Source organism: Perissodus microlepis, chromosome 6 (assembly GCF_051167445.1).
Source record: "Perissodus microlepis isolate ML-2025 ecotype Zambia chromosome 6, ASM5116744v1, whole genome shotgun sequence".
NCBI classification, from domain to species: domain Eukaryota; kingdom Metazoa; phylum Chordata; class Actinopteri; order Cichliformes; family Cichlidae; genus Perissodus; species Perissodus microlepis.
Genome location: NC_140466.1, coordinates 16379630 through 16401534, shown reverse-complemented (window position 1 = coordinate 16401534; position 21905 = coordinate 16379630). Strand labels below are relative to the sequence as shown.

Sequence of the window (21905 nt, the reverse complement as noted above, 5' to 3'; positions counted from 1 at the left end):
TTTTATGGAAAGAGTCACTGTCATCAAGCATTTACTCATCACAGTTAAATGAGAAGAATTAAGAGCAATTTAGCACAGCTATGTCCTCAAATTAAGTTCAAAGATGTTTAAACGTTTGTTGTTTTTTTTTCACAGAAAGGTAAGTTCGAAGAGACTTGCAGGATGTTTCTCTAAATATTTTTTGTGGTGAATAAGCATTTTTGAAGCTTTTAATGAAGCTTCATGGATGATTTCTGTAAAAACTGAATTTTGATCAGAACCAAATGAAGGATTTTGTATTTCATAGGACAAACTTTAAAACTCAATTTAAAGCATGAATAAATTGTTTTTATTTTATTTAAAGATATTCCTATATATCTGCTTCATGAGCTGACAGCTCACTAAAGTGATAAATAATATGAAATAATACCAAATTTTCTAACTGGACACTTTTCATGGAGAGACTCCCTTGGTATGTTTGTTTTATGCCATTACTGATGTTGGTTTTCTTGTTTCTAAACAGAAATTACACAAACAAAACGTGGCAGAGAAGGAAATTCCTTCTACGTCTCATCAGAGGTAAAGAAATGCGCCACTCTTTAATGCTGCTGGAGATATTTATAGCAGTGGTTTAGTTGGAGCTCTTTTATTTCCCTTTTATTGGCATTTTTCTTCCACCTTGTGTATTTACATCTTTTTTACTACTTCTAGTCTTGTCTATTATTTATATGGTTGCAGAGATTAGCGTTTGAAAATGTAGAGTGTAAATGTATAAAATACATGATTTTGTTCATGTTGGTATTCCATTACAGTTATTCACTGTTATTAGCAATCTGTATTAGCAAAATGTACTCCTTCTTATAAATTTCCACAACATTTACACTTTTCTCCTGATCAGCATCCCGGATGCTTCTGTTGCTGCCACACCAGCTAACCCTGAAAATGGTCAAAAGAAGAAGAAGAAGAGAAAATGGAGACACTTCTTCTGCTGTTCCTCGGTTTGCTTTTACACAAAACATATGAAATGCACATTCTCTTTAAAATGCACTTGTTAATTTTACGTGACTTTACTTTTTTAATAAACTTATGTTTGTTCGTCCTCTGCAGCAAACTGACAGCGATGCAGAGGCAGAGACCAACACTGTGAAGACACAAAACAGGTGTCGCTGGTCTCTTTTTAAATCCGGGAAGGTATGTTTTATGGAAAGAGTCACTGTCATCAAGCATTTAAATGAGAGCAATTAAGAGCAATGAGGCACACAGCTATGTCCTTTATATATAGCAGGTAAGAAGCACCACGGAAAAGATCCCAGCAGACCTGATTTGGGACACTTTGATTATGGAGCTTCTGGACCAAGAGAGTGGATGGGAGCATGTGTTTAACAGGTAAGAGAAAGACGTCCTCCAAAATGTTTCAACTTCAAAGCTCATGCATACATGCACATACACTGCTCAGCATCCTGACATCTTTCCTAATTTTGTGTTTGTGTTTTTACCTTTTTGGAGCAGTGTAGCATGCGGTGGAAAAATAATAGAACGTCAAACTGAGACTATAGACTGCTTCGGGTGAGTACACGTGGTGCACAAAGACCAAAGCTCACTTTGTCAAAGTGGAGAAAATGAATTCTTTTACACTGATACTGTAAACGTTGTGCGTGTGTGTCAGGTTTCCAAACATCGGAAACACCTGCTACATGAACTCCTGCCTGCAGAGCCTCCTCAACATTGAGGAGTTCATAAGAGACATCAGGCGTCAGGAGGTTTTGTGGAGCACAGATCCAGAAGCTCAGCTCTTAAGGTGCGCTACGTCAACCTTCTACTTTCTTCAAAAACCTGAAGAACAAAGAGATCTAACAGCAGAAATGTCTGTTTACCCTTTCCTTTCTACAGAAGGCTCATTGATGTCAGGGACTGTCATGAGTCAACAGATTATGGCCTTAAAGATCACCACCTAAGAGCTTTTAAGAAGGCATTCAGCAATCAAGCTCCTGAATACACCGGCAGTGCACAGAAAGTGCGTCAGCTATTTGGACATTTCGTTTTTTGCTTTACCTTCTGATTTTGATGTACTGTTTTAAATCTCTCTGCTTTTCTTTCAGGACGCTCATGAATTCCTAACATTGTTCCTCAATGAGGTCAAAAGGCTCACACCTCACCTGGAGAGGAACGCAGCTCTCCTGGGCCAAAGTTATACCTGCCCAGTAGAAGACCATCACATTTTTAAAATGGAAAACATGAGGACATGCAAGAGGTAAGCCTGTCTTTCAGAAACGCAGAGCTGATTGCAATATTTTCATATACCTCTTTTCCACCTACCTGATCTTTACTTTAACTACGTTACTCCTGAAATGTGTAGCTGCGGTCACCAATCATCACAGCAAGAGGAATTCACCAGCTTGTCTCTTGACCTGGTTCCAGAGGGGTCTGTTATAAACATGTTAGAGACATACTTGAAGGTAAGATCACAAATTCCAATAGAGTTGTAGTGTCAGCGATCTTAACACACCTTTTTTGTTAGTGTTTGTGTGTATGTGTGTGTGCATATGTTGAGATTTCTTTCTAACATAAAGCCTGTTTTCTCTGTGCTGTTGTTCAGGAACAAGAAATAGAATTTCGCTGTGATTGTGGAGGGACGGCCTCAGAACTGAAGTCGTCTTTTGATACACTGCCAAGGTGAGTAAGGTCACATCAGAATTGATCGACTGACCAGGTTTCCAAACTGTGGCGCATCAAATATCAGAGTTTTTCGAGACAATACTTGAGCAGTCGTTTTCTCCCATCTTCTGTTTGTGTTTGAAACTCATTCTTCTTATTTTCTACCTTGTTTGTTTTATTTTTTTTCTTTTCTGCCAGAGTTCTGATCTTGCATCTGAAGAGGTTTGGCTTTACACAAACCTACAAGATTCAGAAGGTGGATGACCCCGTCAGGCTGCAGAGGGACTTGGTGGTGCCATCCAATCAGGTAAAAACAGACTGCAGAACGTCTCAGGCTACGTCCACATTAGCCCTGATAGATTTGAAAACTCCGTGTCCACACTAGCGTTTTCAGTCATTTTCAAATAGTTGTGCGTCTGCATTGAAACGGCCGAAAACGCTTACGTTCCAGTCCTGCGCATGCGCAAAAGTGAGTGAGAATAACAGAATTTGAAGAAAAGCTATCCGGAGCATGTACAAACTGATATTAATCTTTTTTAGGGCTGTCAAAGTTGAGAGCAATCAAAACAACTGCTGTATAATGCACTCGGCTATCTTTGTTTAATTGCTCACATGACTGCATCACATGACTAAAATGCGTCATCGTTTTAGAAAGTCTGCATTTTCGAGTGTCCACACTGCGACGGGACATCTCCGTTTTGAAATGTATGCGTTTTCGAGAGCGTTTTCAGGATGCTGTGTTTTTCCTTGAGGAAAACGCCATCTCAGTGTGGACGGGAGGTCAAAGCGGAGAGAAAACGATGTGTTTTCAAACGAAAACGCATTCGTGTGGACGTAGCCTCAGCAAATCAGCTTAATTATGGCACTGATGTGAGACTTTATGAAACTAACACTCTTTGGATTTGTTCCTTCTCAGGGTGGTGGCTGTTATAGTCTTGTCAGCATCATTAGTCATTATGGAGGCACAGAGTCAGGTAAAACAACAGACTTGTGACAAACAGAAAATGAAAACTTGCTACTTTTCAGTGAAGGACTCACACACAAAAGCTTTTGATGTTCTAAGAAGCACTAAGTCAAAATCACTGTTTGCTTGAATCAGTTGACTTCTAGAAGTTGGATTCATTTGTCTTAATGTGATTTCAGGACACTACATCTGTAGTTCTGTCCATCCTGAGGAGAGTCAGCACTCTACATCAGATCGCTGGCTCACCTATAATGACGCACAGGTGCTCCACACAACTGGATCTGCAGCTTGTGAGGAACAGCAGCACTCGGCCTACATGCTGTTTTACAAGAGAAACGTAAGAAGACACAGCATCTCATCCTGAAGTGAGAGAATTTTTAAATGTCCTGTTACCTTGTTAACCAGTTTTGTCTTCATTCTCAGTTCTGAAACAGGAAATGGAAGGAAGGAAGGAAGTTAAGGTCATCATCATGCTGAGAAGAAACAACACTCGTCCCAGCCCACCATCGCACACTGGAGGACAAGTACTGGTAAGTATTGCCCTCAGGAGGAAGGGTCCTCCCAGAGAGCCTGGTTCCTCCCAAGATTTCTTCCTCCAGGAGGGAGTTTTTTCTTGCCACCGTCGCCCCACATTCACTGGTCTCATCAGCAGGGACATTTTTAACATCCTAAGACCTGAACTCTTTCATGGCATGCATTTTTCATTTCTCTGTGCCATTTGGGTTGATTGGGACCTGATGAATGTAAAAACAAAGACATCAGATTCGGACTATCTTTTTTTTGTTTCTCAAAACAATGAGATCCACATATGAGGACGTTCATTTTAAATTTCGATTGAACAGTGGCAGTGTAATGTCCTCCCTCATAAGTGGATATCAGGTTTTTGAAGAGCAAAATTTTGTATTTTGGTCTAGACAACCCAAAATGTTATGTCCACATATGTGGACACCAGGTCCTAGGAGGTTAAAACAAATCTACTAGTAGTGCACCACTACTAGAGATCGTCCTTTTCTGGACCAGTGTTTGGCTTGCTCTCTGGCAACAAATTAGTGCTGTCAGTGTTAACGTTATTTTAACTAATGACGTTTACGCTGACATCACTAATTTTATAGTTATTATTATTAATATTATTATTAATTTATTTGTAAAAGAAATTAAATTAAAAAAAAACAAAGAAATTATTTAATTCTTTGTTATTTTGTTTTATTAAAATCAAAATAACAACAAAACAAAAATAACTAATAAAAAAATATTAAAAGTATTCAGCAGTGTTTTGTGAAATTTGTAATGAGCCTTAGTTAAGTTGATGTCACAGAAGTTTCTGAATCATTTAGATTGTTCAACAAACTGATTCACTCAGGTAAAGATGGTAAGCTGGAGCAATGGTACCCTTGGAGTTCAGTTTAAGTTTTCAGACAAACATTCACTCGATCAGTTGCAGCTTCTGCTTTTAAATAAATGATTTAGCTGCAAATGTTTAGCTGCAGGTAGCAAAGTCCAAAAGTGACAACATTTCCACTGCAGTCTCTCCAGAAATGGCTTATAAAATTTTGACCAAATTAGACATTTATCCTTGGATCATTGACAACCCTGTAGGGTGAAAATCTTTAATTGTACCTTTTATAACATTTTAACAAGTTACTGTCTCCTGCTGCATGTTTCCTGTTTTGGCTGAACTTCATCAGCTCAAAAAACTCACCGTGCTGTGGTGTACTAAATGACCTCATGTACAGGACACACTGAAGGCAGGTTTGCAACGTTTAATCAACAAAGTCAAGATCAGTTAACAACAGCTGAACTAAAGACTTTCTTTTTCTCATTGATAAAATGAGGTCCATGCCAATGTGCTCAAATGGGACCTCCATTAATGGTGAGGGGCATAAAGGTGCTTTTTAAATGACCAGCTGGTTCACCAGCTGACACCACTGGACGCACACCATCGGCGCACATCCAAAAATGCAAGATGGTGGTGCGCACAGATACAGCGGCTCTATGCTCTCCACTTACCCAATTTCACTGTGCAAGAAACTGCACAATGACAATAAAAAGCTCTAAGTCTAAAACAGTTTCCTGGCCAGTAAAATCGGGCAATTATTCGCTCCAGAGTTTTATCTTATTCCAGGTGACCAGCCATCGACTTGTAATGAGCCAGCTAAAACAATAATTTCTCAGTGGCTCTTCTGGCACCAACAAGTGGGTGTGTTCTTCCATCGTGCAAGTGTCACGACACACTGAACATGGTCTGTCCCTACTCGTTACAACATGTGGAAATGTCAGTGCTATGTCAGGGCGCACTATTTGACTATCAGCTCTCATCATTTGATCAAAGGGCCAGTTGCATAATGCCATTATCTTCTGTGTAGCGAATTGCTGGAACGGGCAACCCAAACGCCACGTGTCCCTGTTGGTGGTGTGTGCAGGCCTACATACTGCCCTATTGAGCTACTAAACCCCGACCAATCAGTTTTCAGATTTAAGGGGTGTGATGGCCGTCAGCTAACTGCAGCCGTTACTCTATGCATTTTCCCCCGATATTTCTTTTCCACCAGTACTATGGAGTATTTGTGAATATCCATGACTGACCCGGCCAGCTGGTCTTTGGACAGGGTCACGGCAGTTTCAAGATTTAAAAAAAATCCCTTTCACTGACAGACTGAAGGAAAGCTCCTCAAAAATGGAGGGTCTTCAAGCTCCTCAGTGGCAGGAAAAGGTTTCCCGGACCCAGTGTTGTATATTTGTTTCCCAAAAGATTGAAATAGTGGAGAGAAATCAGGTTCTGCAACCACCCAGAAGACAAAGTCTCCAACTGGTTTGGGGAAGTCCAGTTTCTCCAAATTAATCAGCGGGTGAAATGTCTCTTCATGGATGGTTTTGATTCTGTTGTTGTTCACAAACAAAGCCCTCAAAGCAGCATATGAAAGAAAGTCATCTTTCATTGTTGTCTCCAGCGTGTTAAAAGAGAGATCGAGCTCAGTGATGACTTTTGAAGCGGCTGCAGGGACTTCTCGAAGGTTTTGACTCAAACGGTCGCAGGATGTTGTTCATAGTGGTGACACTGTTGACTGGTGATTGACAAGCACTGAGATACTAACATGACAAACACAAGAAACATCATGACTTATTCTCCTGAGTGCCTGCAAAACACAAAATCAAACTCAAAGCTTTTCTCTCAGGTGCTGGTGTGGCACAATCTAATGATAAAAAAAGGTCATGCTAACAGCTTTTGGAGCACAGCTGCACAAAATAACAGCTTTTGGAGCACAAAATGCATTACAGGTAAACCCAGTACCCAAACATGTTAACAAGGATAAAGAAAAAATCTGAAACAAAAGCAGGTAGTGTGGTGATTTATGTTGTGAGGATGCTTTCACTCCCATCAAAGTCACCCAGTGTTGAGAACCCAAATGAGCCCAGAAACCTCAAGTGGCTGCAACCAACAGCGAACGCCAAGAAGTGCATGCTGAGCCAGAAACATGCAGAAAACCCAAAAGAGGCAAGACAGCACATCTTGGTCCCACTCAGGCAGTACGAACACCTGGAAAGAGGAGCCCACAGTTCAGACCCAAGGTCACTGGTAAGGACACCAGCCAGTTTTAAGTCTAGTTTCATTTTAGTTAGTGTTATGGCCTGTCTAAGGGTGGCCAGACCATAATATAGGGGTGATCCACCCCTGTCTGACCCCAAGCAGCACATCACACAACCAGTACAATTTTGATGGTGATTTATTTACAGTGATTGAATTCTAACAAAGGAAAGGAGCGAACTATAGCTTCGGGGTGGACCCCAAAACAACAAACAAGAGGGACCGTATCAAAAGGATGTACAAAACTTATTTATGAAAAGAATAAAACCAAATGACAATGTCTTATCTCCCTAACTAACAAAAACATAAGAAAAGGGTAATCAAATAAAAAGGCAGTCCACCCCTACATGCTCCTGTATAAAGAAACAGGTAACACAAAGCCTGCCGGTTGAGGTCCATGGCGGTGTCATCTCATATGTTGTCTCCAGGTCATTAGCCAATCTGTATGGTCCGTCCCATGGATGCACCAATCACGGAAAGGCACCTGCACACTCAGATTTACATATGAGACAACATTACAACAACAGTCGTAACATTAACTAAAAATGTTTTTCATCATCTCGTTTTAACTTCTGGTTTAGCTTCAGCTAACTAAAACTAAATGGACCTTGGAGATAATCACATCTTAATAGAGTGAACCATAGACTGTATAAAAGATAGGACCATTGCAACTTTACTGCAGCACTTCACCCTTTCACATAGTCCCAGCTCTTCTCTGTCATGTTTTATGGTGCTGCAAATGTCTTCAGTTGGTGAAAGGTCTGGACTGCTGGTGTCTTGTTGTGCTTGCTATGCATCCCTGACTCTTTTCTTCTTTCTGCATCAAGTAAGGAATGTAGTGAAAGTTCCCAAGAGGTTAAAAACACCACTGAAAAAATGCCATCAGACCTGAGTTGGGACACTTGGATTATGGAGCTTCTGGACCAAGAGAGTGGATGGGAGCATGTGTTTAACAAGTAAGAGAATAATGTCCCCCAAAATGTCCCGAACTAACAAAAACATGAGAAAAGGGTAATCAAATAAAAAGGCAGTCCACCCCTACATGCTCCTGTATAAAGAAACAGGTAACACAAAGCCTGCTGGTTGAGGTCCATGGCGGTGTCATCTTATATGTTGTCTCCAGGTCAAGGAGACAACATATAAGATGGATAGACAGACAGATTTCAAAATAGCCAGCTGGAATGTTAAGGGGTTGAATAACGGGATTAAGAGGAAGAAAATGTTAACATATCTAAAGTTATCAAGAGTTGATATAGCCTTTATTCAAGAAATGCACATGTGCAAGTCAGAAGCCTTAAAACTTAAATGTTCCTGGGTAGGTAAAGTCTTTTCCAGTCCTGGAACTGATAAAAGTAGGGGAGTGTCGGTTCTGATTCATAAAGCAGTTAGCTTTGCTGAAACAAAAGTAATAACAGATAAGGAAGGTAGATTTATATTGGTTTATGGACAACTACTGGACACACCAATAATTTTATGTAATATCTATGCACCTAATGCGGACATACTCGCCTTTTTTCATAACCTGTCACAGTATCTTTTGGAATTAGAAGGTGCACAAATAGTGGTAGGAGGAGATTTTAATCAAATACTGGATCAAGACCTAGATAGAGGAGGCACAGAGAGTAAATCTGTAGTTGCCATAAGGCAGATGACCTCAGATTTAGGTCTGAATGATATTTGGCGGACAATGCATCCAGAAGGCAGGGAATATTCCTTTTACTCTCCGCCTCATAATGTTTACACTAGAATCGACTACTTTCTTATTTCTGAAGCCTTAGTGAATAACTCTATAGATTCAAGTATTGGTAATATAGTATTCTCGGACCATGTGCCAATTTTTCTATGTCTTGGAAATATTTTACAGATTCCTCAAAGCCGCAGATGGCATTTAAATGTGTCCTTAATTAAAGACTCTGGGTTTATTAAATTGATAAGAGATGAAATACAATTTTACAAACAGACAAATAATCGAGAGGACACTACATTGGCTACTTGGTGGGATGCTATGAAGGCATACTTAAGGGGGAGGATAATTTCTTACGCTTCCTTTAAAAAGAAGGCAGCTAACAAGAATATCATTACGTTAGAAGCCAAATTAAAGGCACTTGAGGCAGTACATTCCCATACAAAAGACAGAGTTACGTTGAATAAAATTGTTCAAGTTAAATATAAGTTGAATGTACTGTACAACAGAAAGGCAGAATACGCTTTATTTCGCATTAATCAAGCATATTGGGAAATGGGAGAAAAGCCGAGTCGTTTATTAGCATACCGTCTTAAACAGAAAGACAGTATGAACCATATCCCAGGCATACGACAATCAGATGGGGTTATTTCAACTTCTATTAGACATATAAATGATGGATTCAGGGCCTTTTACAATAATCTTTATTCTACACAAGGGAGTTTAGATGAACAGAAATTCAAAGCATTCTTTACTGATTTAAACCTGCCACAGCTTTCTACTACTGACCAGCAGATTATAGATGCTCCAATTACAGTGGAGGAGATTACCCGTGCAATTAACAGTATGCCACTTAATAAAGCTCCAGGATTAGATGGGTTACCATTGGATTTCTATAGAGCATTTGAGGATATGTTAAGTCCCCTGTTGCTCGATGTTTATAATGAGGCGTTCAAAGTAGGCTCATTACCTCAGTCAATGCACTCTGGACATTTATTCTTTAAACTGGGAAAGACCCTTTAGACCCAAGTGGTTACCGCCCCATATCTTTGCTGAATTCTGACCAAAAAATCTTGGCAAAGGTCTTAGCGGGTCGATTAAAAGTAGTAATGGTGAAAATAATTCATGCAGACCAATCTGGTTTTGTTCCAAACCGCTATGGTTCAGATAATATTAGGCGGTTGGTTAATTTGCAAAATTATGTATATGATTCAGTACATCCAACAGTGGCCCTATCGCTGGATGCTGCAAAAGCTTTTGATTGTGTTGAGTGGGATTATCTGTTTAAGACATTATAAAAGTTTGGTTTTGGTGACAATTTTATTAGGTGGATAAAGATATTATATTTTGGCGAGCTCAGACAAGGAGGAGACGGAGGTATCGTTTGGTCTTGCTTTCCGTGAGCTAGCCAGGGAGCACAGCCGTTTATTAACATCTGCAGAAGAACCCTGCCGCTAGCTAACTGCTCAGCACGGCAACAGAACAGCAACAACAACACACAGGGCGCCCTCTGACCCCGGAAGGACACACCGTCGCAGCCAGAGGGCGTCACCCGTCACTATGGTAACATAAACAAAACATCACAAACAGAACCCCGAACAGCCCTGACCCGCTACAATATGATTCGCCTTCAGCGCGAGTATTGACGAATGGGCTCATATCAGACCTATTCCTTTTACAGAGATCCACAAGACAGGGTTGTCCCCTTAGCCCCGGTCTTTTTGTAATTGCTATAGAGCCTTTGGCACAAAAACTGAGAAATAATGTAAATATATTTGAAATTTCGATGGGTAATAGTCAACATAAGCTTCTATTATATGCAGATGATATGTTGTTACTTATGACCCAGCCTGGGAAGTCAATTCCAGCCCTATTAGAATGTGTAGAAAGCTTTACGCTGCTTTCAGGGTATCGCGTCAACTGGGATAAATCAGAGGCAATGCCTATGTCAGGACACTGCCCCCATACTTTATTTAAACAGTGGGAGTTTCGGTGGTCCGTGAATGGTTTGAGGTATTTGGGGATACAAATGACCTCGGATTACACTAAGATGGTTCGAGCAAATATGGAGCCAATGTTGGAAAGAATAAAAATGGAATTTGGTAGATGGTCCAGAGTACGTCTCACAATATGGGGTAAAATTAGTTGTATTAAGATGATGACTGCACCCATGATCTTTTATATTTTATCTAATATTCCATTACACATTCCAGATAAGTATTTCAAAGATCTAGACTTTTTAATCCGGCAGTTTCTTTGGGGTAGCTCACCGCATCGTTTAAGTATTAAGAAACTTCAAGCGAGTGCAAAACAAAGAGGTTTTTCATTGCCTAATTTCCAATGGTATTATTGGGTGATGAACGTGAAACAACTTAGAGCTTGGTTACCTACTGCACCAGTTAAACCCATCTGGTCCCATATAGAGACGGAAGTTAATGGCAGTATTTCTCCTTGGAGGGAGCTGTTTGATACCAGTCATAAAACTACCCATCCTATAATTGCAAAGACATTGTGGTTTAAATTACATAGGGCAGGTCGCTGGGACTTTATTAAATCACCTTCGGCAACCTTATGGAGTAATAAAAGAATTTTAATTGGAGGGACATCGGTTGACTGGTTACAGTGGCGTAAAGCAGGCATCCTTAATGTATCAGATTTATTTGACTGTGGGACTAAATGTTTTTTAAGCTTTGATAAAATTGTAGAGTTATATAAGTTGCAGCGTAATCAATTCTGGAGATATGTCCAAATACATAGTTCATTATCGAAGTGGCTGGGAACCCCCTTGAGTTGTCTTGTGGGCAACCCTATGGAAGTCCTGCTCTCAAGATCACCCTTGGGTAAAGGCATTACCTCTAAGATTTATCACTTATTGCAAGAACGGTCAGCTGACCCTCTCCTTAAAGTTAAGGGCTACTGGGCCCAGGACATGGCATTGGACATATCTTCAGTTGAATGGGATTCATGTTTTCAAAATGTTAATACTATGTATAAAGAAACAGGCAGTAGATTTATTCAACTTAAGATAATCCATAGGTGGCATCGAACACCGCAACAATTGTATAAATGGAACCTGGCCTCTACGGACGAATGTTGGAGATGTGATGGTCAAAATGCTTTGATTTTACATATCTTATGGAGCTGTTCGGCACTTCGGGATTGGTGGGAAAATATAATGGAGGTAATTTTCAGTGTTTTAAAAAGGAGATTTGGTATCTCACCAAAACTGTCCATACTTGGTATAACCACAGAACTTTCTGATGGAGATTTTTCCAGTTATACAAAAAGATGGATTATTTTGGCTCTTACTACGGCCAAACGGGTCTTGCTAAGACATTGGCGGAAAAAGAACCCCCCTCCCTATGAAGAGTGGCTAAAGACAATGGCTAAGTTGGCGTCTTACGAAAAAGTGACTTATGGTTTATTAGACAAATTGCCTCAATATGATTGTATTTGGTCCCCCTTTACAAGCTGGCTTTCTGTAACTTGAAGAACAGAGGAGTAATGACAGAGTGGTGGTGTGGGGATTGGTGTGCGAAGAAAGAATAGGATAACTTCCCTTTGTTTTGGTTTTTTTTTGTTGTAGTGTTTTGTTTTGTTGTTGTTTTGTTTTTGTTTGTTTGTTTTTTAAACTATTTATTTATGTAGTTATCCTTAAGCTCTGTTATTGAAGTTTAAAATGAAATAAATAAAAATTGTTGATGATAAAAATAAAAATAAAAAGTTTAAACTTCAAAGCTCATGCATACATGCACATCCAGTGCTCAGTGTCTAATTGTGTGTTTGTGTTTTTACCTTTTTGCAGTAGCGTAGTGAAACATTTAGGCGGTGGATAAATAATGGAAAATAAAATTCAGACTACAGACGGCTTCAGGTGAGTACACGTGGTGCACAAGGACCAAAGCTCACCTTCTCAACCTGGACAAAATGAATTATTTTACACTGATACTGTAAACTTTTGTTTGTGTGTCAGGTTTCCATACATCGGAAACAGCTGCTGCATCTGTAATTCTGTCCATCCAGAGGAGAGTCAGCACTCTACATCAGATCCTTGGCTCACCTATAATGACGCACAGGTGCTGCACACAACTGGATCTGCAGCTTGTGAGGAACAGCAGCACTCAGCCTACATCCTGTTTTACAAGAGAAACGTAAGAAGACACAGCATCTCATCCTGAAGTGAGAGAATGGCACGCCAGCTGCAGCCTAATCCAATCTCTCTTCTTTTCTTTTTTCGGTGCCCAGACACCCTTCAGTTTCATCATGTCATCCCTAACAATAGCTGTAGAGTTGGATGGAGGATGAAGACAGCAGAGAGCAAAAGAAACAGGTAAGAGCAGACAGGTAGTCAGAGTTAACAAAAACTTTTAAAGCCAGTGTAGCTTCTGTTTTGAACACATTTATTGATGACAATTTTACATAAATAAGCAGTGTGTTATACTGTTATCAGATGTGGAGTCTCACTAACCACTTTAATAGTGACTTGTGTCCCAAATACTGTTTATTTGTCTTAGTTACAGATAGTGAAATAAAAATGGAAAATGATTCTTTCATAATTGTATACTCAGCTTGGTCAAGACAATAATTCGAGAACGAGGGGCAGGATTTTGAATTGATGCCATTGGTGCATCTACTAAAGTTCTGGGGTCAGTTTGAATATCAGTGACCTTGACCTCAAGTTCAAAGGTCAAGTTTTCTGAAAATCTTGTGAATGCTACAACTCTGACGAGAAGTAAGTCTCCTAGGTCTTTAAATTTGTATATAGGTGAATCTACTAGGAAGCTGAAGGGTTGCACTGCGGGCCATCTGTAGAGGTGTAGAGTCAACAACCTGTCTCTGAACGTGGACAAAACAAAAGAGATTGTTGACTTCAGGAGAGCACAGTGGGATCACTGCCCACTTAACATGAATGGATCCTCTGTGGAGGTCGTCAAGAGCACCAGATTTCTTGGTGTCCACCTGGCGGAGAACCTCTCCTGCTCCCTCAACACCAGCTCCATAACCAAGAAGGCCCAGCAGCATCTCTACTTCATGCAGAAGCTGAGGAAAGCCCATCTCCCACCATCCATTCTCACCACCTTTTACAGTGGGACTAACGAGAGCATCCTAAGTAGCTGCATCACTGTCTGGTATGGTAACTGCAGCGTATTGGATCGCAGTACCCTACAACGGATTGTGAGAGCAGCTGAGAAGATCATTGGAGCCCCTCTCCCCTCCTTATAACAACCGCTTGCTGGAGGACCCCACACAGCCTTCAAACACACTCTTCACCCTGCTGCCTTCTGGAAAGAGGTCCCAGAACATCCGGGCCCTCGCTACCAAACTACGGAAAAGTTTCTTCCCACAAGCCGTCAGACCCCTGAACACTCAGTGACTGCACTGGCACACGCACACCTACACACACGTCACTACCAAGCACTTATCTGCAGTATCTCACACTCATACACATACATACAGACACCAAGTTACTTTTGCACAATACTCAGCATTTTGCACATTTCCATTGTCTTGTGTCTGTATCGTCCTGTTCTGTCTAGTTTTGCACTGTTTTGTCTTGTTTATTTTTGCAGTTTATGCACACTGCACTTTATGTAGTCCTGGGTTTGTCCGTATATGTCATATATAGCACCAGGGTCTCGGAGGAACGCTGTCTCATTTCACTCTGTACAGTACCTCTGCACGTGGTTAAAATGACAATAAAAGCCACTTGACTTGACCTGTTTTTGTAGCAGTTGCTTGGAGACGAGTACCATACAGTTCAAATGAGCATACATTCCAAAATATGCAAATTAGCCCCATACATCATAATGATGATGTTTGCTGTTCAGGGTATGAACATTCTATGCTGAAAGTTTATAAATATACAACCTTTGACTGCTTGTTTTCAGTTGAACTTTTGCAAAGCTGAGGAGATTTTCGCTGCGATCACCTCAAGTCCAAAGATGTTTAAACTTCTTTTTCACAGAAAGGTAAGTTTGAAGAGACTCGCAGCACATTTCTCTGAATATTTTCTTATGGTAAATAAGCATTTTTGAAACTTTTACGGAAGCTTCTTGGATGATTTCTGTAAAAACTGAATTTTGAATCCAAATGAAGGATTTTGTATTTTCATACCATATACTTTGTTTTATGCCATTACTGATGTTGGTTTTCTTGTTTCTAAACAGAAATCACACAAACAAAACGTGGCAGAGAAGGAAATTCCTTCTACGTCTCATCAGAGGTAAAGAAATGCGCCACTCTTTAATGCTGCTGGAGATATTTATAGCAGTGGTTTAGTTGGAGCTCTTTTATTTCCCTTTTATTGGTGTTTTGTAGTTACATCTTTTTTACTACTTCTAGTCTTGTCTATAATTTATATTGATTCAGAGATTAGCGTTTGAAAATGTAGAGTGTAAATGTACAAAATACATGATTTTGTTCCATTACAGTTATTAATTTTTATCTGCAATCTCCAGCATGTACTCCTTGTTAAAAATTTCCACTTTGAAAAATAACATTTACACTTTTGTCCTCATCAGCATCCCGGATGCTTCTGTTGCTGAAAATGGTCAAAAGAAGAAGAGAAAATGGAGACACCTCTGCTGTTCCTCGGTTTGCTTTTACACAAAACATATGAAATGCACATTCTCTTTAAATTGCACTTGTTAATTTAAAGTGACTTTACTTTTTTAATAAACGTATGTTTGTTCGTCCTCTGCAGCAAACTGACAGCGATGCAGAGGCAGAGACCAACACTGTGAAGACACAAAAAAAGTGTCGCTGGTTTCTTTTTAAATTCTGGAAGGTATGTTTTATGGAAAGAGTCACTGTCATCAAGCATTTACTCATCACAGTTAAATGAGAAGAATTAAGAGCAATTTAGCACAGCTATGTCCTCAAATTAAGTTCAAAGATGTTTAAACGTTTTTTTTTTTCACAGAAAGGTAAGTTCGAAGAGACTTGCAGGATGTTTCTCTAAATATTTTTTGTGGTGAATAAGCATTTTTGAAGCTTTTAATGAAGCTTCATGGATGATTTCTGTAAAAACTGAATTTTGATCAGAACCAAATGAAGGATTTTGTATTTCACAGGACAAACTTTAAAACTGAATTTAAAGCATGAATAAATTGTTTTTATTTTATTTAAAGATATTCCTATATATCTGCTTCATGAGCTGACAGCTCACTAAAGTGATAAATAATATGAAATAATACCAAATTTTCTAACTGGACACTTTTCATGGAGAGACTCCCTTGGTATGTTTGTTTTATGCCATTACTGATGTTGGTTTTCTTGTTTCTAAACAGAAATTACACAAACAAAACGTGGCAGAGAAGGAAATTCCTTCTACGTCTCATCAGAGGTAAAGAAATGCGCCACTCTTTAATGCTGCTGGAGATATTTATAGCAGTGGTTTAGTTGGAGCTCTTTTATTTCCCTTTTATTGGCATTTTTCTTCCACCTTGTGTATTTACATCTTTTTTACTACTTCTAGTCTTGTCTATTATTTATATGGTTGCAGAGATTAGCGTTTGAAAATGTAGAGTGTAAATGTATAAAATACATGATTTTGTTCATGTTGGTATTCCATTACAGTTATTCACTGTTATTAGCAATCTGTATTAGCAAAATGTACTCCTTCTTATAAATTTCCACAACATTTACACTTTTCTCCTGATCAGCATCCCGGATGCTTCTGTTGCTGCCACACCAGCTAACCCTGAAAATGGTCAAAAGAAGAAGAAGAAGAGAAAATGGAGACACTTCTTCTGCTGTTCCTCGGTTTGCTTTTACACAAAACATATGAAATGCACATTCTCTTTAAAATGCACTTGTTAATTTTAAGTGACTTTACTTTTTTAATAAACTTATGTTTGTTCGTCCTCTGCAGCAAACTGACAGCGATGCAGAGGCAGAGAGCAACACAGTGAAGACACAAAAAAGGTCTCGCTGGTCTCTTTTTAAATCCGGGAAGGTATGTTTTATGGAAAGAGTCACTGTCATCAAGCATTTAAATGAGAGCAATTAAGAGCAATGAGGCACACAGCTATGTCCTATATATATAGCAGGTAAGAAGCACCACGGAAAAGATCCCAGCAGACCTGATTTGGGACACTTTGATTATGGAGCTTCTGGACCAAGAGAGTGGATGGGAGCATGTGTTTAACAGGTAAGAGAAAGACGTCCTCCAAAATGTTTCAACTTCAAAGCTCATGCATACATGCACATACACTGCTCAGCATCCTGACATCTTTCCTAATTTTGTGTTTGTGTTTTTACCTTTTTGGAGCAGTGTAGCATGCGGTGGAAAAATAATAGAAAGTCAAACTGAGACTATAGACTGCTTCGGGTGAGTACACGTGGTGCACAAAGACCAAAGCTCACTTTGTCAAAGTGGAGAAAATGAATTCTTTTACACTGATACTGTAAACGTTGTGCGTGTGTGTCAGGTTTCCAAACATCGGAAACACCTGCTACATGAACTCCTGCCTGCAGAGCCTCCTCAACATTGAGGAGTTCATAAGAGACATCAGGCGTCAGGAGGTTTTGTGGAGCACAGATCCAGAAGCTCAGCTCTTAAGGTGCGCTACGTCAACCTTCTACTTTCTTCAAAAACCTGAAGAACAAAGAGATCTAACAGCAGAAATGTCTGTTTACCCTTTCCTTTCTACAGAAGGCTCATTGATGTCAGGGACTGTCATGAGTCAACAGATTATGGCCTTAAAGATCACCACCTAAGAGCTTTTAAGAAGGCATTCAGCAGTCAAGCTCCTGAATACACCGGCAGTGCACAGAAAGTGCGTCAGCTATTTGGACATTTCGTTTTTTGCTTTACCTTCTGATTTTGATGTACTGTTTTAAATCTCTCTGCTTTTCTTTCAGGACGCTCATGAATTCCTAACATTGTTCCTCAATGAGGTCAAAAGGCTCACACCTCACCTGGAGAGGAACGCAGCTCTCCTGGGCCAAAGTTATACCTGCCCAGTAGAAGACCATCACATTTTTAAAATGGAAAACATGAGGACATGCAAGAGGTAAGCCTGTCTTTCAGAAACGCAGAGCTGGTTGCAATATTTTCATATACCTCTTTTCCACCTACCTGATCTTTACTTTAACTACGTTACTCCTGAAATGTGTAGCTGCGGTCACCAATCATCACAGCAAGAGGAATTCACCAGCTTGTCTCTTGACCTGGTTCCAGAGGGGTCTGTTATAAACATGTTAGAGACATACTTGAAGGTAAGATCACAAATTCCAATAGAGTTGTAGTGTCAGCGATCTTAACACACCTTTTTTGTTAGTGTTTGTGTGTATGTGTGTGTGCATATGTTGAGATTTCTTTCTAACATAAAGCCTGTTTTCTCTGTGCTGTTGTTCAGGAACAAGAAATAGAATTTCGCTGTGATTGTGGAGGGACGGCCTCAGAACTGAAGTCGTCTTTTGATACACTGCCAAGGTGAGTAAGGTCACATCAGAATTGATCGACTGACCAGGTTTCCAAACTGTGGCGCATCAAATATCAGAGTTTTTCGAGACAATACTTGAGCAGTCGTTTTCTCCCATCTTCTGTTTGTGTTTGAAACTCATTCTTCTTATTTTCTACCTTGTTTGTTTTATTTTTTTTCTTTTCTGCCAGAGTTCTGATCTTGCATCTGAAGAGGTTTGGCTTTACACAAACCTACAAGATTCAGAAGGTGGATGACCCCGTCAGGCTGCAGAGGGACTTGGTGGTGCCATCCAATCAGGTAAAAACAGACTGCAGAACGTCTCAGGCTACGTCCACACTAGCCCTGATAGATTTGAAAACTCCGTGTCCACACTGCGACGGGACTGCTCCGTTTTCAAATGTATGCGTTTTCGAGAGCGTTTTCAAGATGCTGTGTTTTTCCTTGAGGAAAACGCCGTCTCAGTGTGGACGGGAGGTCAAAGCGGAGAGAAAACGATGTGTTTTCAAACGAAAACGCATTCGTGTGGACGTAGCCTCAGCAAATCAGCTTAATTATGGCACTGATGTGAGACTTTATGAAACTAACACTCTTTGGATTTGTTCCTTCTCAGGGTGGTGGCTGTTATAGTCTTGTCAGCATCATTAGTCATTATGGAGGCACAGAGTCAGGTAAAACAACAGACTTGTGACAAACAGAAAATGAAAACTTGCTACTTTTCAGTGAAGGACTCACACACAAAAGCTTTTGATGTTCTAAGAAGCACTAAGTCAAAATCACTGTTTGCTTGAATCAGTTGACTTCCAGAAGTTGGATTCATTTGTCTTAATGTGATTTCAGGACACTACATCTGTAGTTCTGTCCATCCTGAGGAGAGTCAGCACTCTACATCAGATCGCTGGCTCACCTATAATGACGCACAGGTGCTCCACACAACTGGATCTGCAGCTTGTGAGGAACAGCAGCACTCGGCCTACATGCTGTTTTACAAGAGAAACGTAAGAAGACACAGCATCTCATCCTGAAGTGAGAGAATTTTTAAATGTCCTGTTACCTTGTTAACCAGTTTTGTCTTCATTCTCAGTTCTGAAACAGGAAATGGAAGGAAGGAAGGAAGTTAAGGTCATCATCATGCTGAGAAGAAACAACACTCGTCCCAGCCCACCATCGCACACTGGAGGACAAGTACTGGTAAGTATTGCCCTCAGGAGGAAGGGTCCTCCCAGAGAGCCTGGTTCCTCCCAAGATTTCTTCCTCCAGGAGGGAGTTTTTTCTTGCCACCGTCGCCCCACATTCACTGGTCTCATCAGCAGGGACATTTTTAACATCCTAAGACCTGAACTCTTTCATGGCATGCATTTTTCATTTCTCTGTGCCATTTGGGTTGATTGGGACCTGATGAATGTAAAAACAAAGACATCAGATTCGGACTATCTTTTTTTTGTTTCTCAAAACAATGAGATCCACATATGAGGACGTTCATTTTAAATTTCGATTGAACAGTGGCAGTGTAATGTCCTCCCTCATAAGTGGATGTCAGGTTTTTGAAGAGCAAAATTTTGTATTTTGGTCTAGACAACCCAAAATGTTATGTCCACATATGTGGACACCAGGTCCTAGGAGGTTAAAACAAATCTACTAGTAGTGCACCACTACTAGAGATCGTCCTTTTCTGGACCAGTGTTTGGCTTGCTCTCTGGCAACAAATTAGTGCTGTCAGTGTTAACGTTATTTTAACTAATGACGTTTACGCTGACATCACTAATTTTATAGTTATTATTATTAATATTATTATTAATTTATTTGTAAAAGAAATTAAATTTAAAAAAACAAAGAAATTATTTAATTCTTTGTTATTTTGTTTTATTAAAATCAAAATAACAACAAAACAAAAATAACTAATAAAAAAATATTAAAAGTATTCAGCAGTGTTTTGTGAAATTTGTAATGAGCCTTAGTTAAGTTGATGTCACAGAAGTTTCTGAATCATTTAGATTGTTCAACAAACTGATTCACTCAGGTAAAGATGGTAAGCTGGAGCAATGGTACCCTTGGAGTTCAGTTTAAGTTTTCAGACAAACATTCACTCGATCAGTTGCAGCTTCTGCTTTTAAATAAATGATTTAGCTGCAAATGTTTAGCTGCAGGTAGCAAAGTCCAAAAGTGACAACATTTCCACTGCAGTCTCTCCAGAAATGGCTTATAAAATTTTGACCAAATTAGACATTTATCCTTGGATCATTGACAACCCTGTAGGGTGAAAATCTTTAATTGTACCTTTTATAACATTTTAACAAGTTACTGTCTCCTGCTGCATGTTTCCTGTTTTGGCTGAACTTCATCAGCTCAAAAAACTCACCGTGCTGTGGTGTACTAAATGACCTCATGTACAGGACACACTGAAGGCAGGTTTGCAACGTTTAATCAACAAAGTCAAGATCAGTTAACAACAGCTGAACTAAAGACTTTCTTTTTCTCATTGATAAAATGAGGTCCATGCCAATGTGCTCAAATGGGACCTCCATTAATGGTGAGGGGCATAAAGGTGCTTTTTAAATGACCAGCTGGTTCACCAGCTGACACCACTGGACGCACACCATCGGCGCACATCCAAAAATGCAAGATGGTGGTGCGCACAGATACAGCGGCTCTATGCTCTCCACTTACCCAATTTCACTGTGCAAGAAACTGCACAATGACAATAAAAAGCTCTAAGTCTAAAACAGTTTCCTGGCCAGTAAAATCGGGCAATTATTCGCTCCAGAGTTTTATCTTATTCCAGGTGACCAGCCATCGACTTGTAATGAGCCAGCTAAAACAATAATTTCTCAGTGGCTCTTCTGGCACCAACAAGTGGGTGTGTTCTTCCATCGTGCAAGTGTCACGACACACTGAACATGGTCTGTCCCTACTCGTTACAACATGTGGAAATGTCAGTGCTATGTCAGGGCGCACTATTTGACTATCAGCTCTCATCATTTGATCAAAGGGCCAGTTGCATAATGCCATTATCTTCTGTGTAGCGAATTGCTGGAACGGGCAACCCAAACGCCACGTGTCCCTGTTGGTGGTGTGTGCAGGCCTACATACTGCCCTATTGAGCTACTAAACCCCGACCAATCAGTTTTCAGATTTAAGGGGTGTGATGGCCGTAAGCTAACTGCAGCCGTTACTCTATGCATTTTCCCCCGATATTTCTTTTCCACCAGTACTATGGGGTATTTGTGAATATCCATGACCGACCCGGCCAGCTGGTCTTTGGACAGGGTCACGGCAGTTTCAAGATTTAAAAAAAATCCCTTTCACTGACAGACTGAAGGAAAGCTCCTCAAAAATGGAGGGTCTTCAAGCTCCTCAGTGGCAGGAAAAGGTTTCCCGGACCCAGTGTTGTATATTTGTTTCCCAAAAGATTGAAATAGTGGAGAGAAATCAGGTTCTGAAACCACCCAGAAGACAAAGTCTCCAACTGGTTTGTGGAAGTCCAGTTTCTCCAAATTAATCAGCGGGTGAAATGTCTCTTCATGGATGGTTTTGATTCTGTTGTTGTTCACAAACAAAGCCCTCAAAGCAGCATATGAAAGAAAGTCATCTTTCATTGTTGTCTCCAGCGTG

At 40.1% G+C, this 21905-nt stretch overlaps 2 protein-coding genes and 1 long non-coding RNA gene across 4 annotated transcripts; all 3 read left to right on the top strand.

The window, feature by feature from the left end:
* Nucleotides 1-2276: 2276 nt before the first annotated feature.
* LOC146385397 (ubiquitin carboxyl-terminal hydrolase 37-like) lies at nucleotides 2277-3693 on the top strand. Its single transcript, XM_084931085.1, has 4 exons — nucleotides 2277-2435; nucleotides 2576-2652; nucleotides 2833-2941; nucleotides 3551-3693. The coding sequence occupies exons 1-4, from the start codon at nucleotides 2328-2330 to the stop codon at nucleotides 3626-3628; spliced, it is 372 nt and encodes a 123-aa protein (XP_084787211.1). The 5' UTR covers nucleotides 2277-2327; the 3' UTR covers nucleotides 3629-3693.
* An 8897-nt stretch (nucleotides 3694-12590) lies between these two features.
* Nucleotides 12591-15727, top strand: LOC146385396 (uncharacterized). Of its 2 annotated transcripts, XR_014800503.1 has the most exons (5): nucleotides 12591-12739; nucleotides 12839-13016; nucleotides 13111-13195; nucleotides 14754-15088; nucleotides 15387-15727. It is a non-coding gene; the product is annotated as an uncharacterized LOC146385396 (long non-coding RNA). The 2 variants fall into 2 exon arrangements; XR_014800502.1 differs by having other exon boundaries at nucleotides 12600-12739; nucleotides 14754-15727.
* A 1041-nt stretch (nucleotides 15728-16768) lies between these two features.
* On the top strand, nucleotides 16769-21402 carry LOC146385395 (ubiquitin carboxyl-terminal hydrolase 37-like). The gene is made up of 6 exons (XM_084931084.1): nucleotides 16769-17645; nucleotides 17731-18087; nucleotides 18228-18304; nucleotides 18485-18593; nucleotides 18907-19291; nucleotides 19378-21402. Exons 2-5 carry the CDS (start codon nucleotides 17980-17982, stop codon nucleotides 18982-18984), a joined length of 372 nt encoding a protein of 123 aa, XP_084787210.1. The 5' UTR covers nucleotides 16769-17645; nucleotides 17731-17979; the 3' UTR covers nucleotides 18985-19291; nucleotides 19378-21402.
* Nucleotides 21403-21905: the final 503 nt, after the last annotated feature.

Excerpts from the sequence above, each read along its gene's own strand:
- LOC146385397 (XM_084931085.1), top strand. The coding sequence starts at position 2,328 with ATGTGTAGCTGCGGTCACCAATCATCACAGCAAGAGGAATTCACCAGC. Across the intron at positions 2,653-2,832 it reads TCTTTTGATACACTGCCAAG|AGTTCTGATCTTGCATCTGA; the intron begins GTGAGTAAGGTC and ends CTTTTCTGCCAG. Across the intron at positions 2,942-3,550 it reads TGGTGGTGCCATCCAATCAG|GGTGGTGGCTGTTATAGTCT; the intron begins GTAAAAACAGAC and ends GTTCCTTCTCAG.
- LOC146385395 (XM_084931084.1), top strand. The coding sequence starts at position 17,980 with ATGTGTAGCTGCGGTCACCAATCATCACAGCAAGAGGAATTCACCAGC. Across the intron at positions 18,088-18,227 it reads TGTTAGAGACATACTTGAAG|GAACAAGAAATAGAATTTCG; the intron begins GTAAGATCACAA and ends GCTGTTGTTCAG. Across the intron at positions 18,305-18,484 it reads TCTTTTGATACACTGCCAAG|AGTTCTGATCTTGCATCTGA; the intron begins GTGAGTAAGGTC and ends CTTTTCTGCCAG.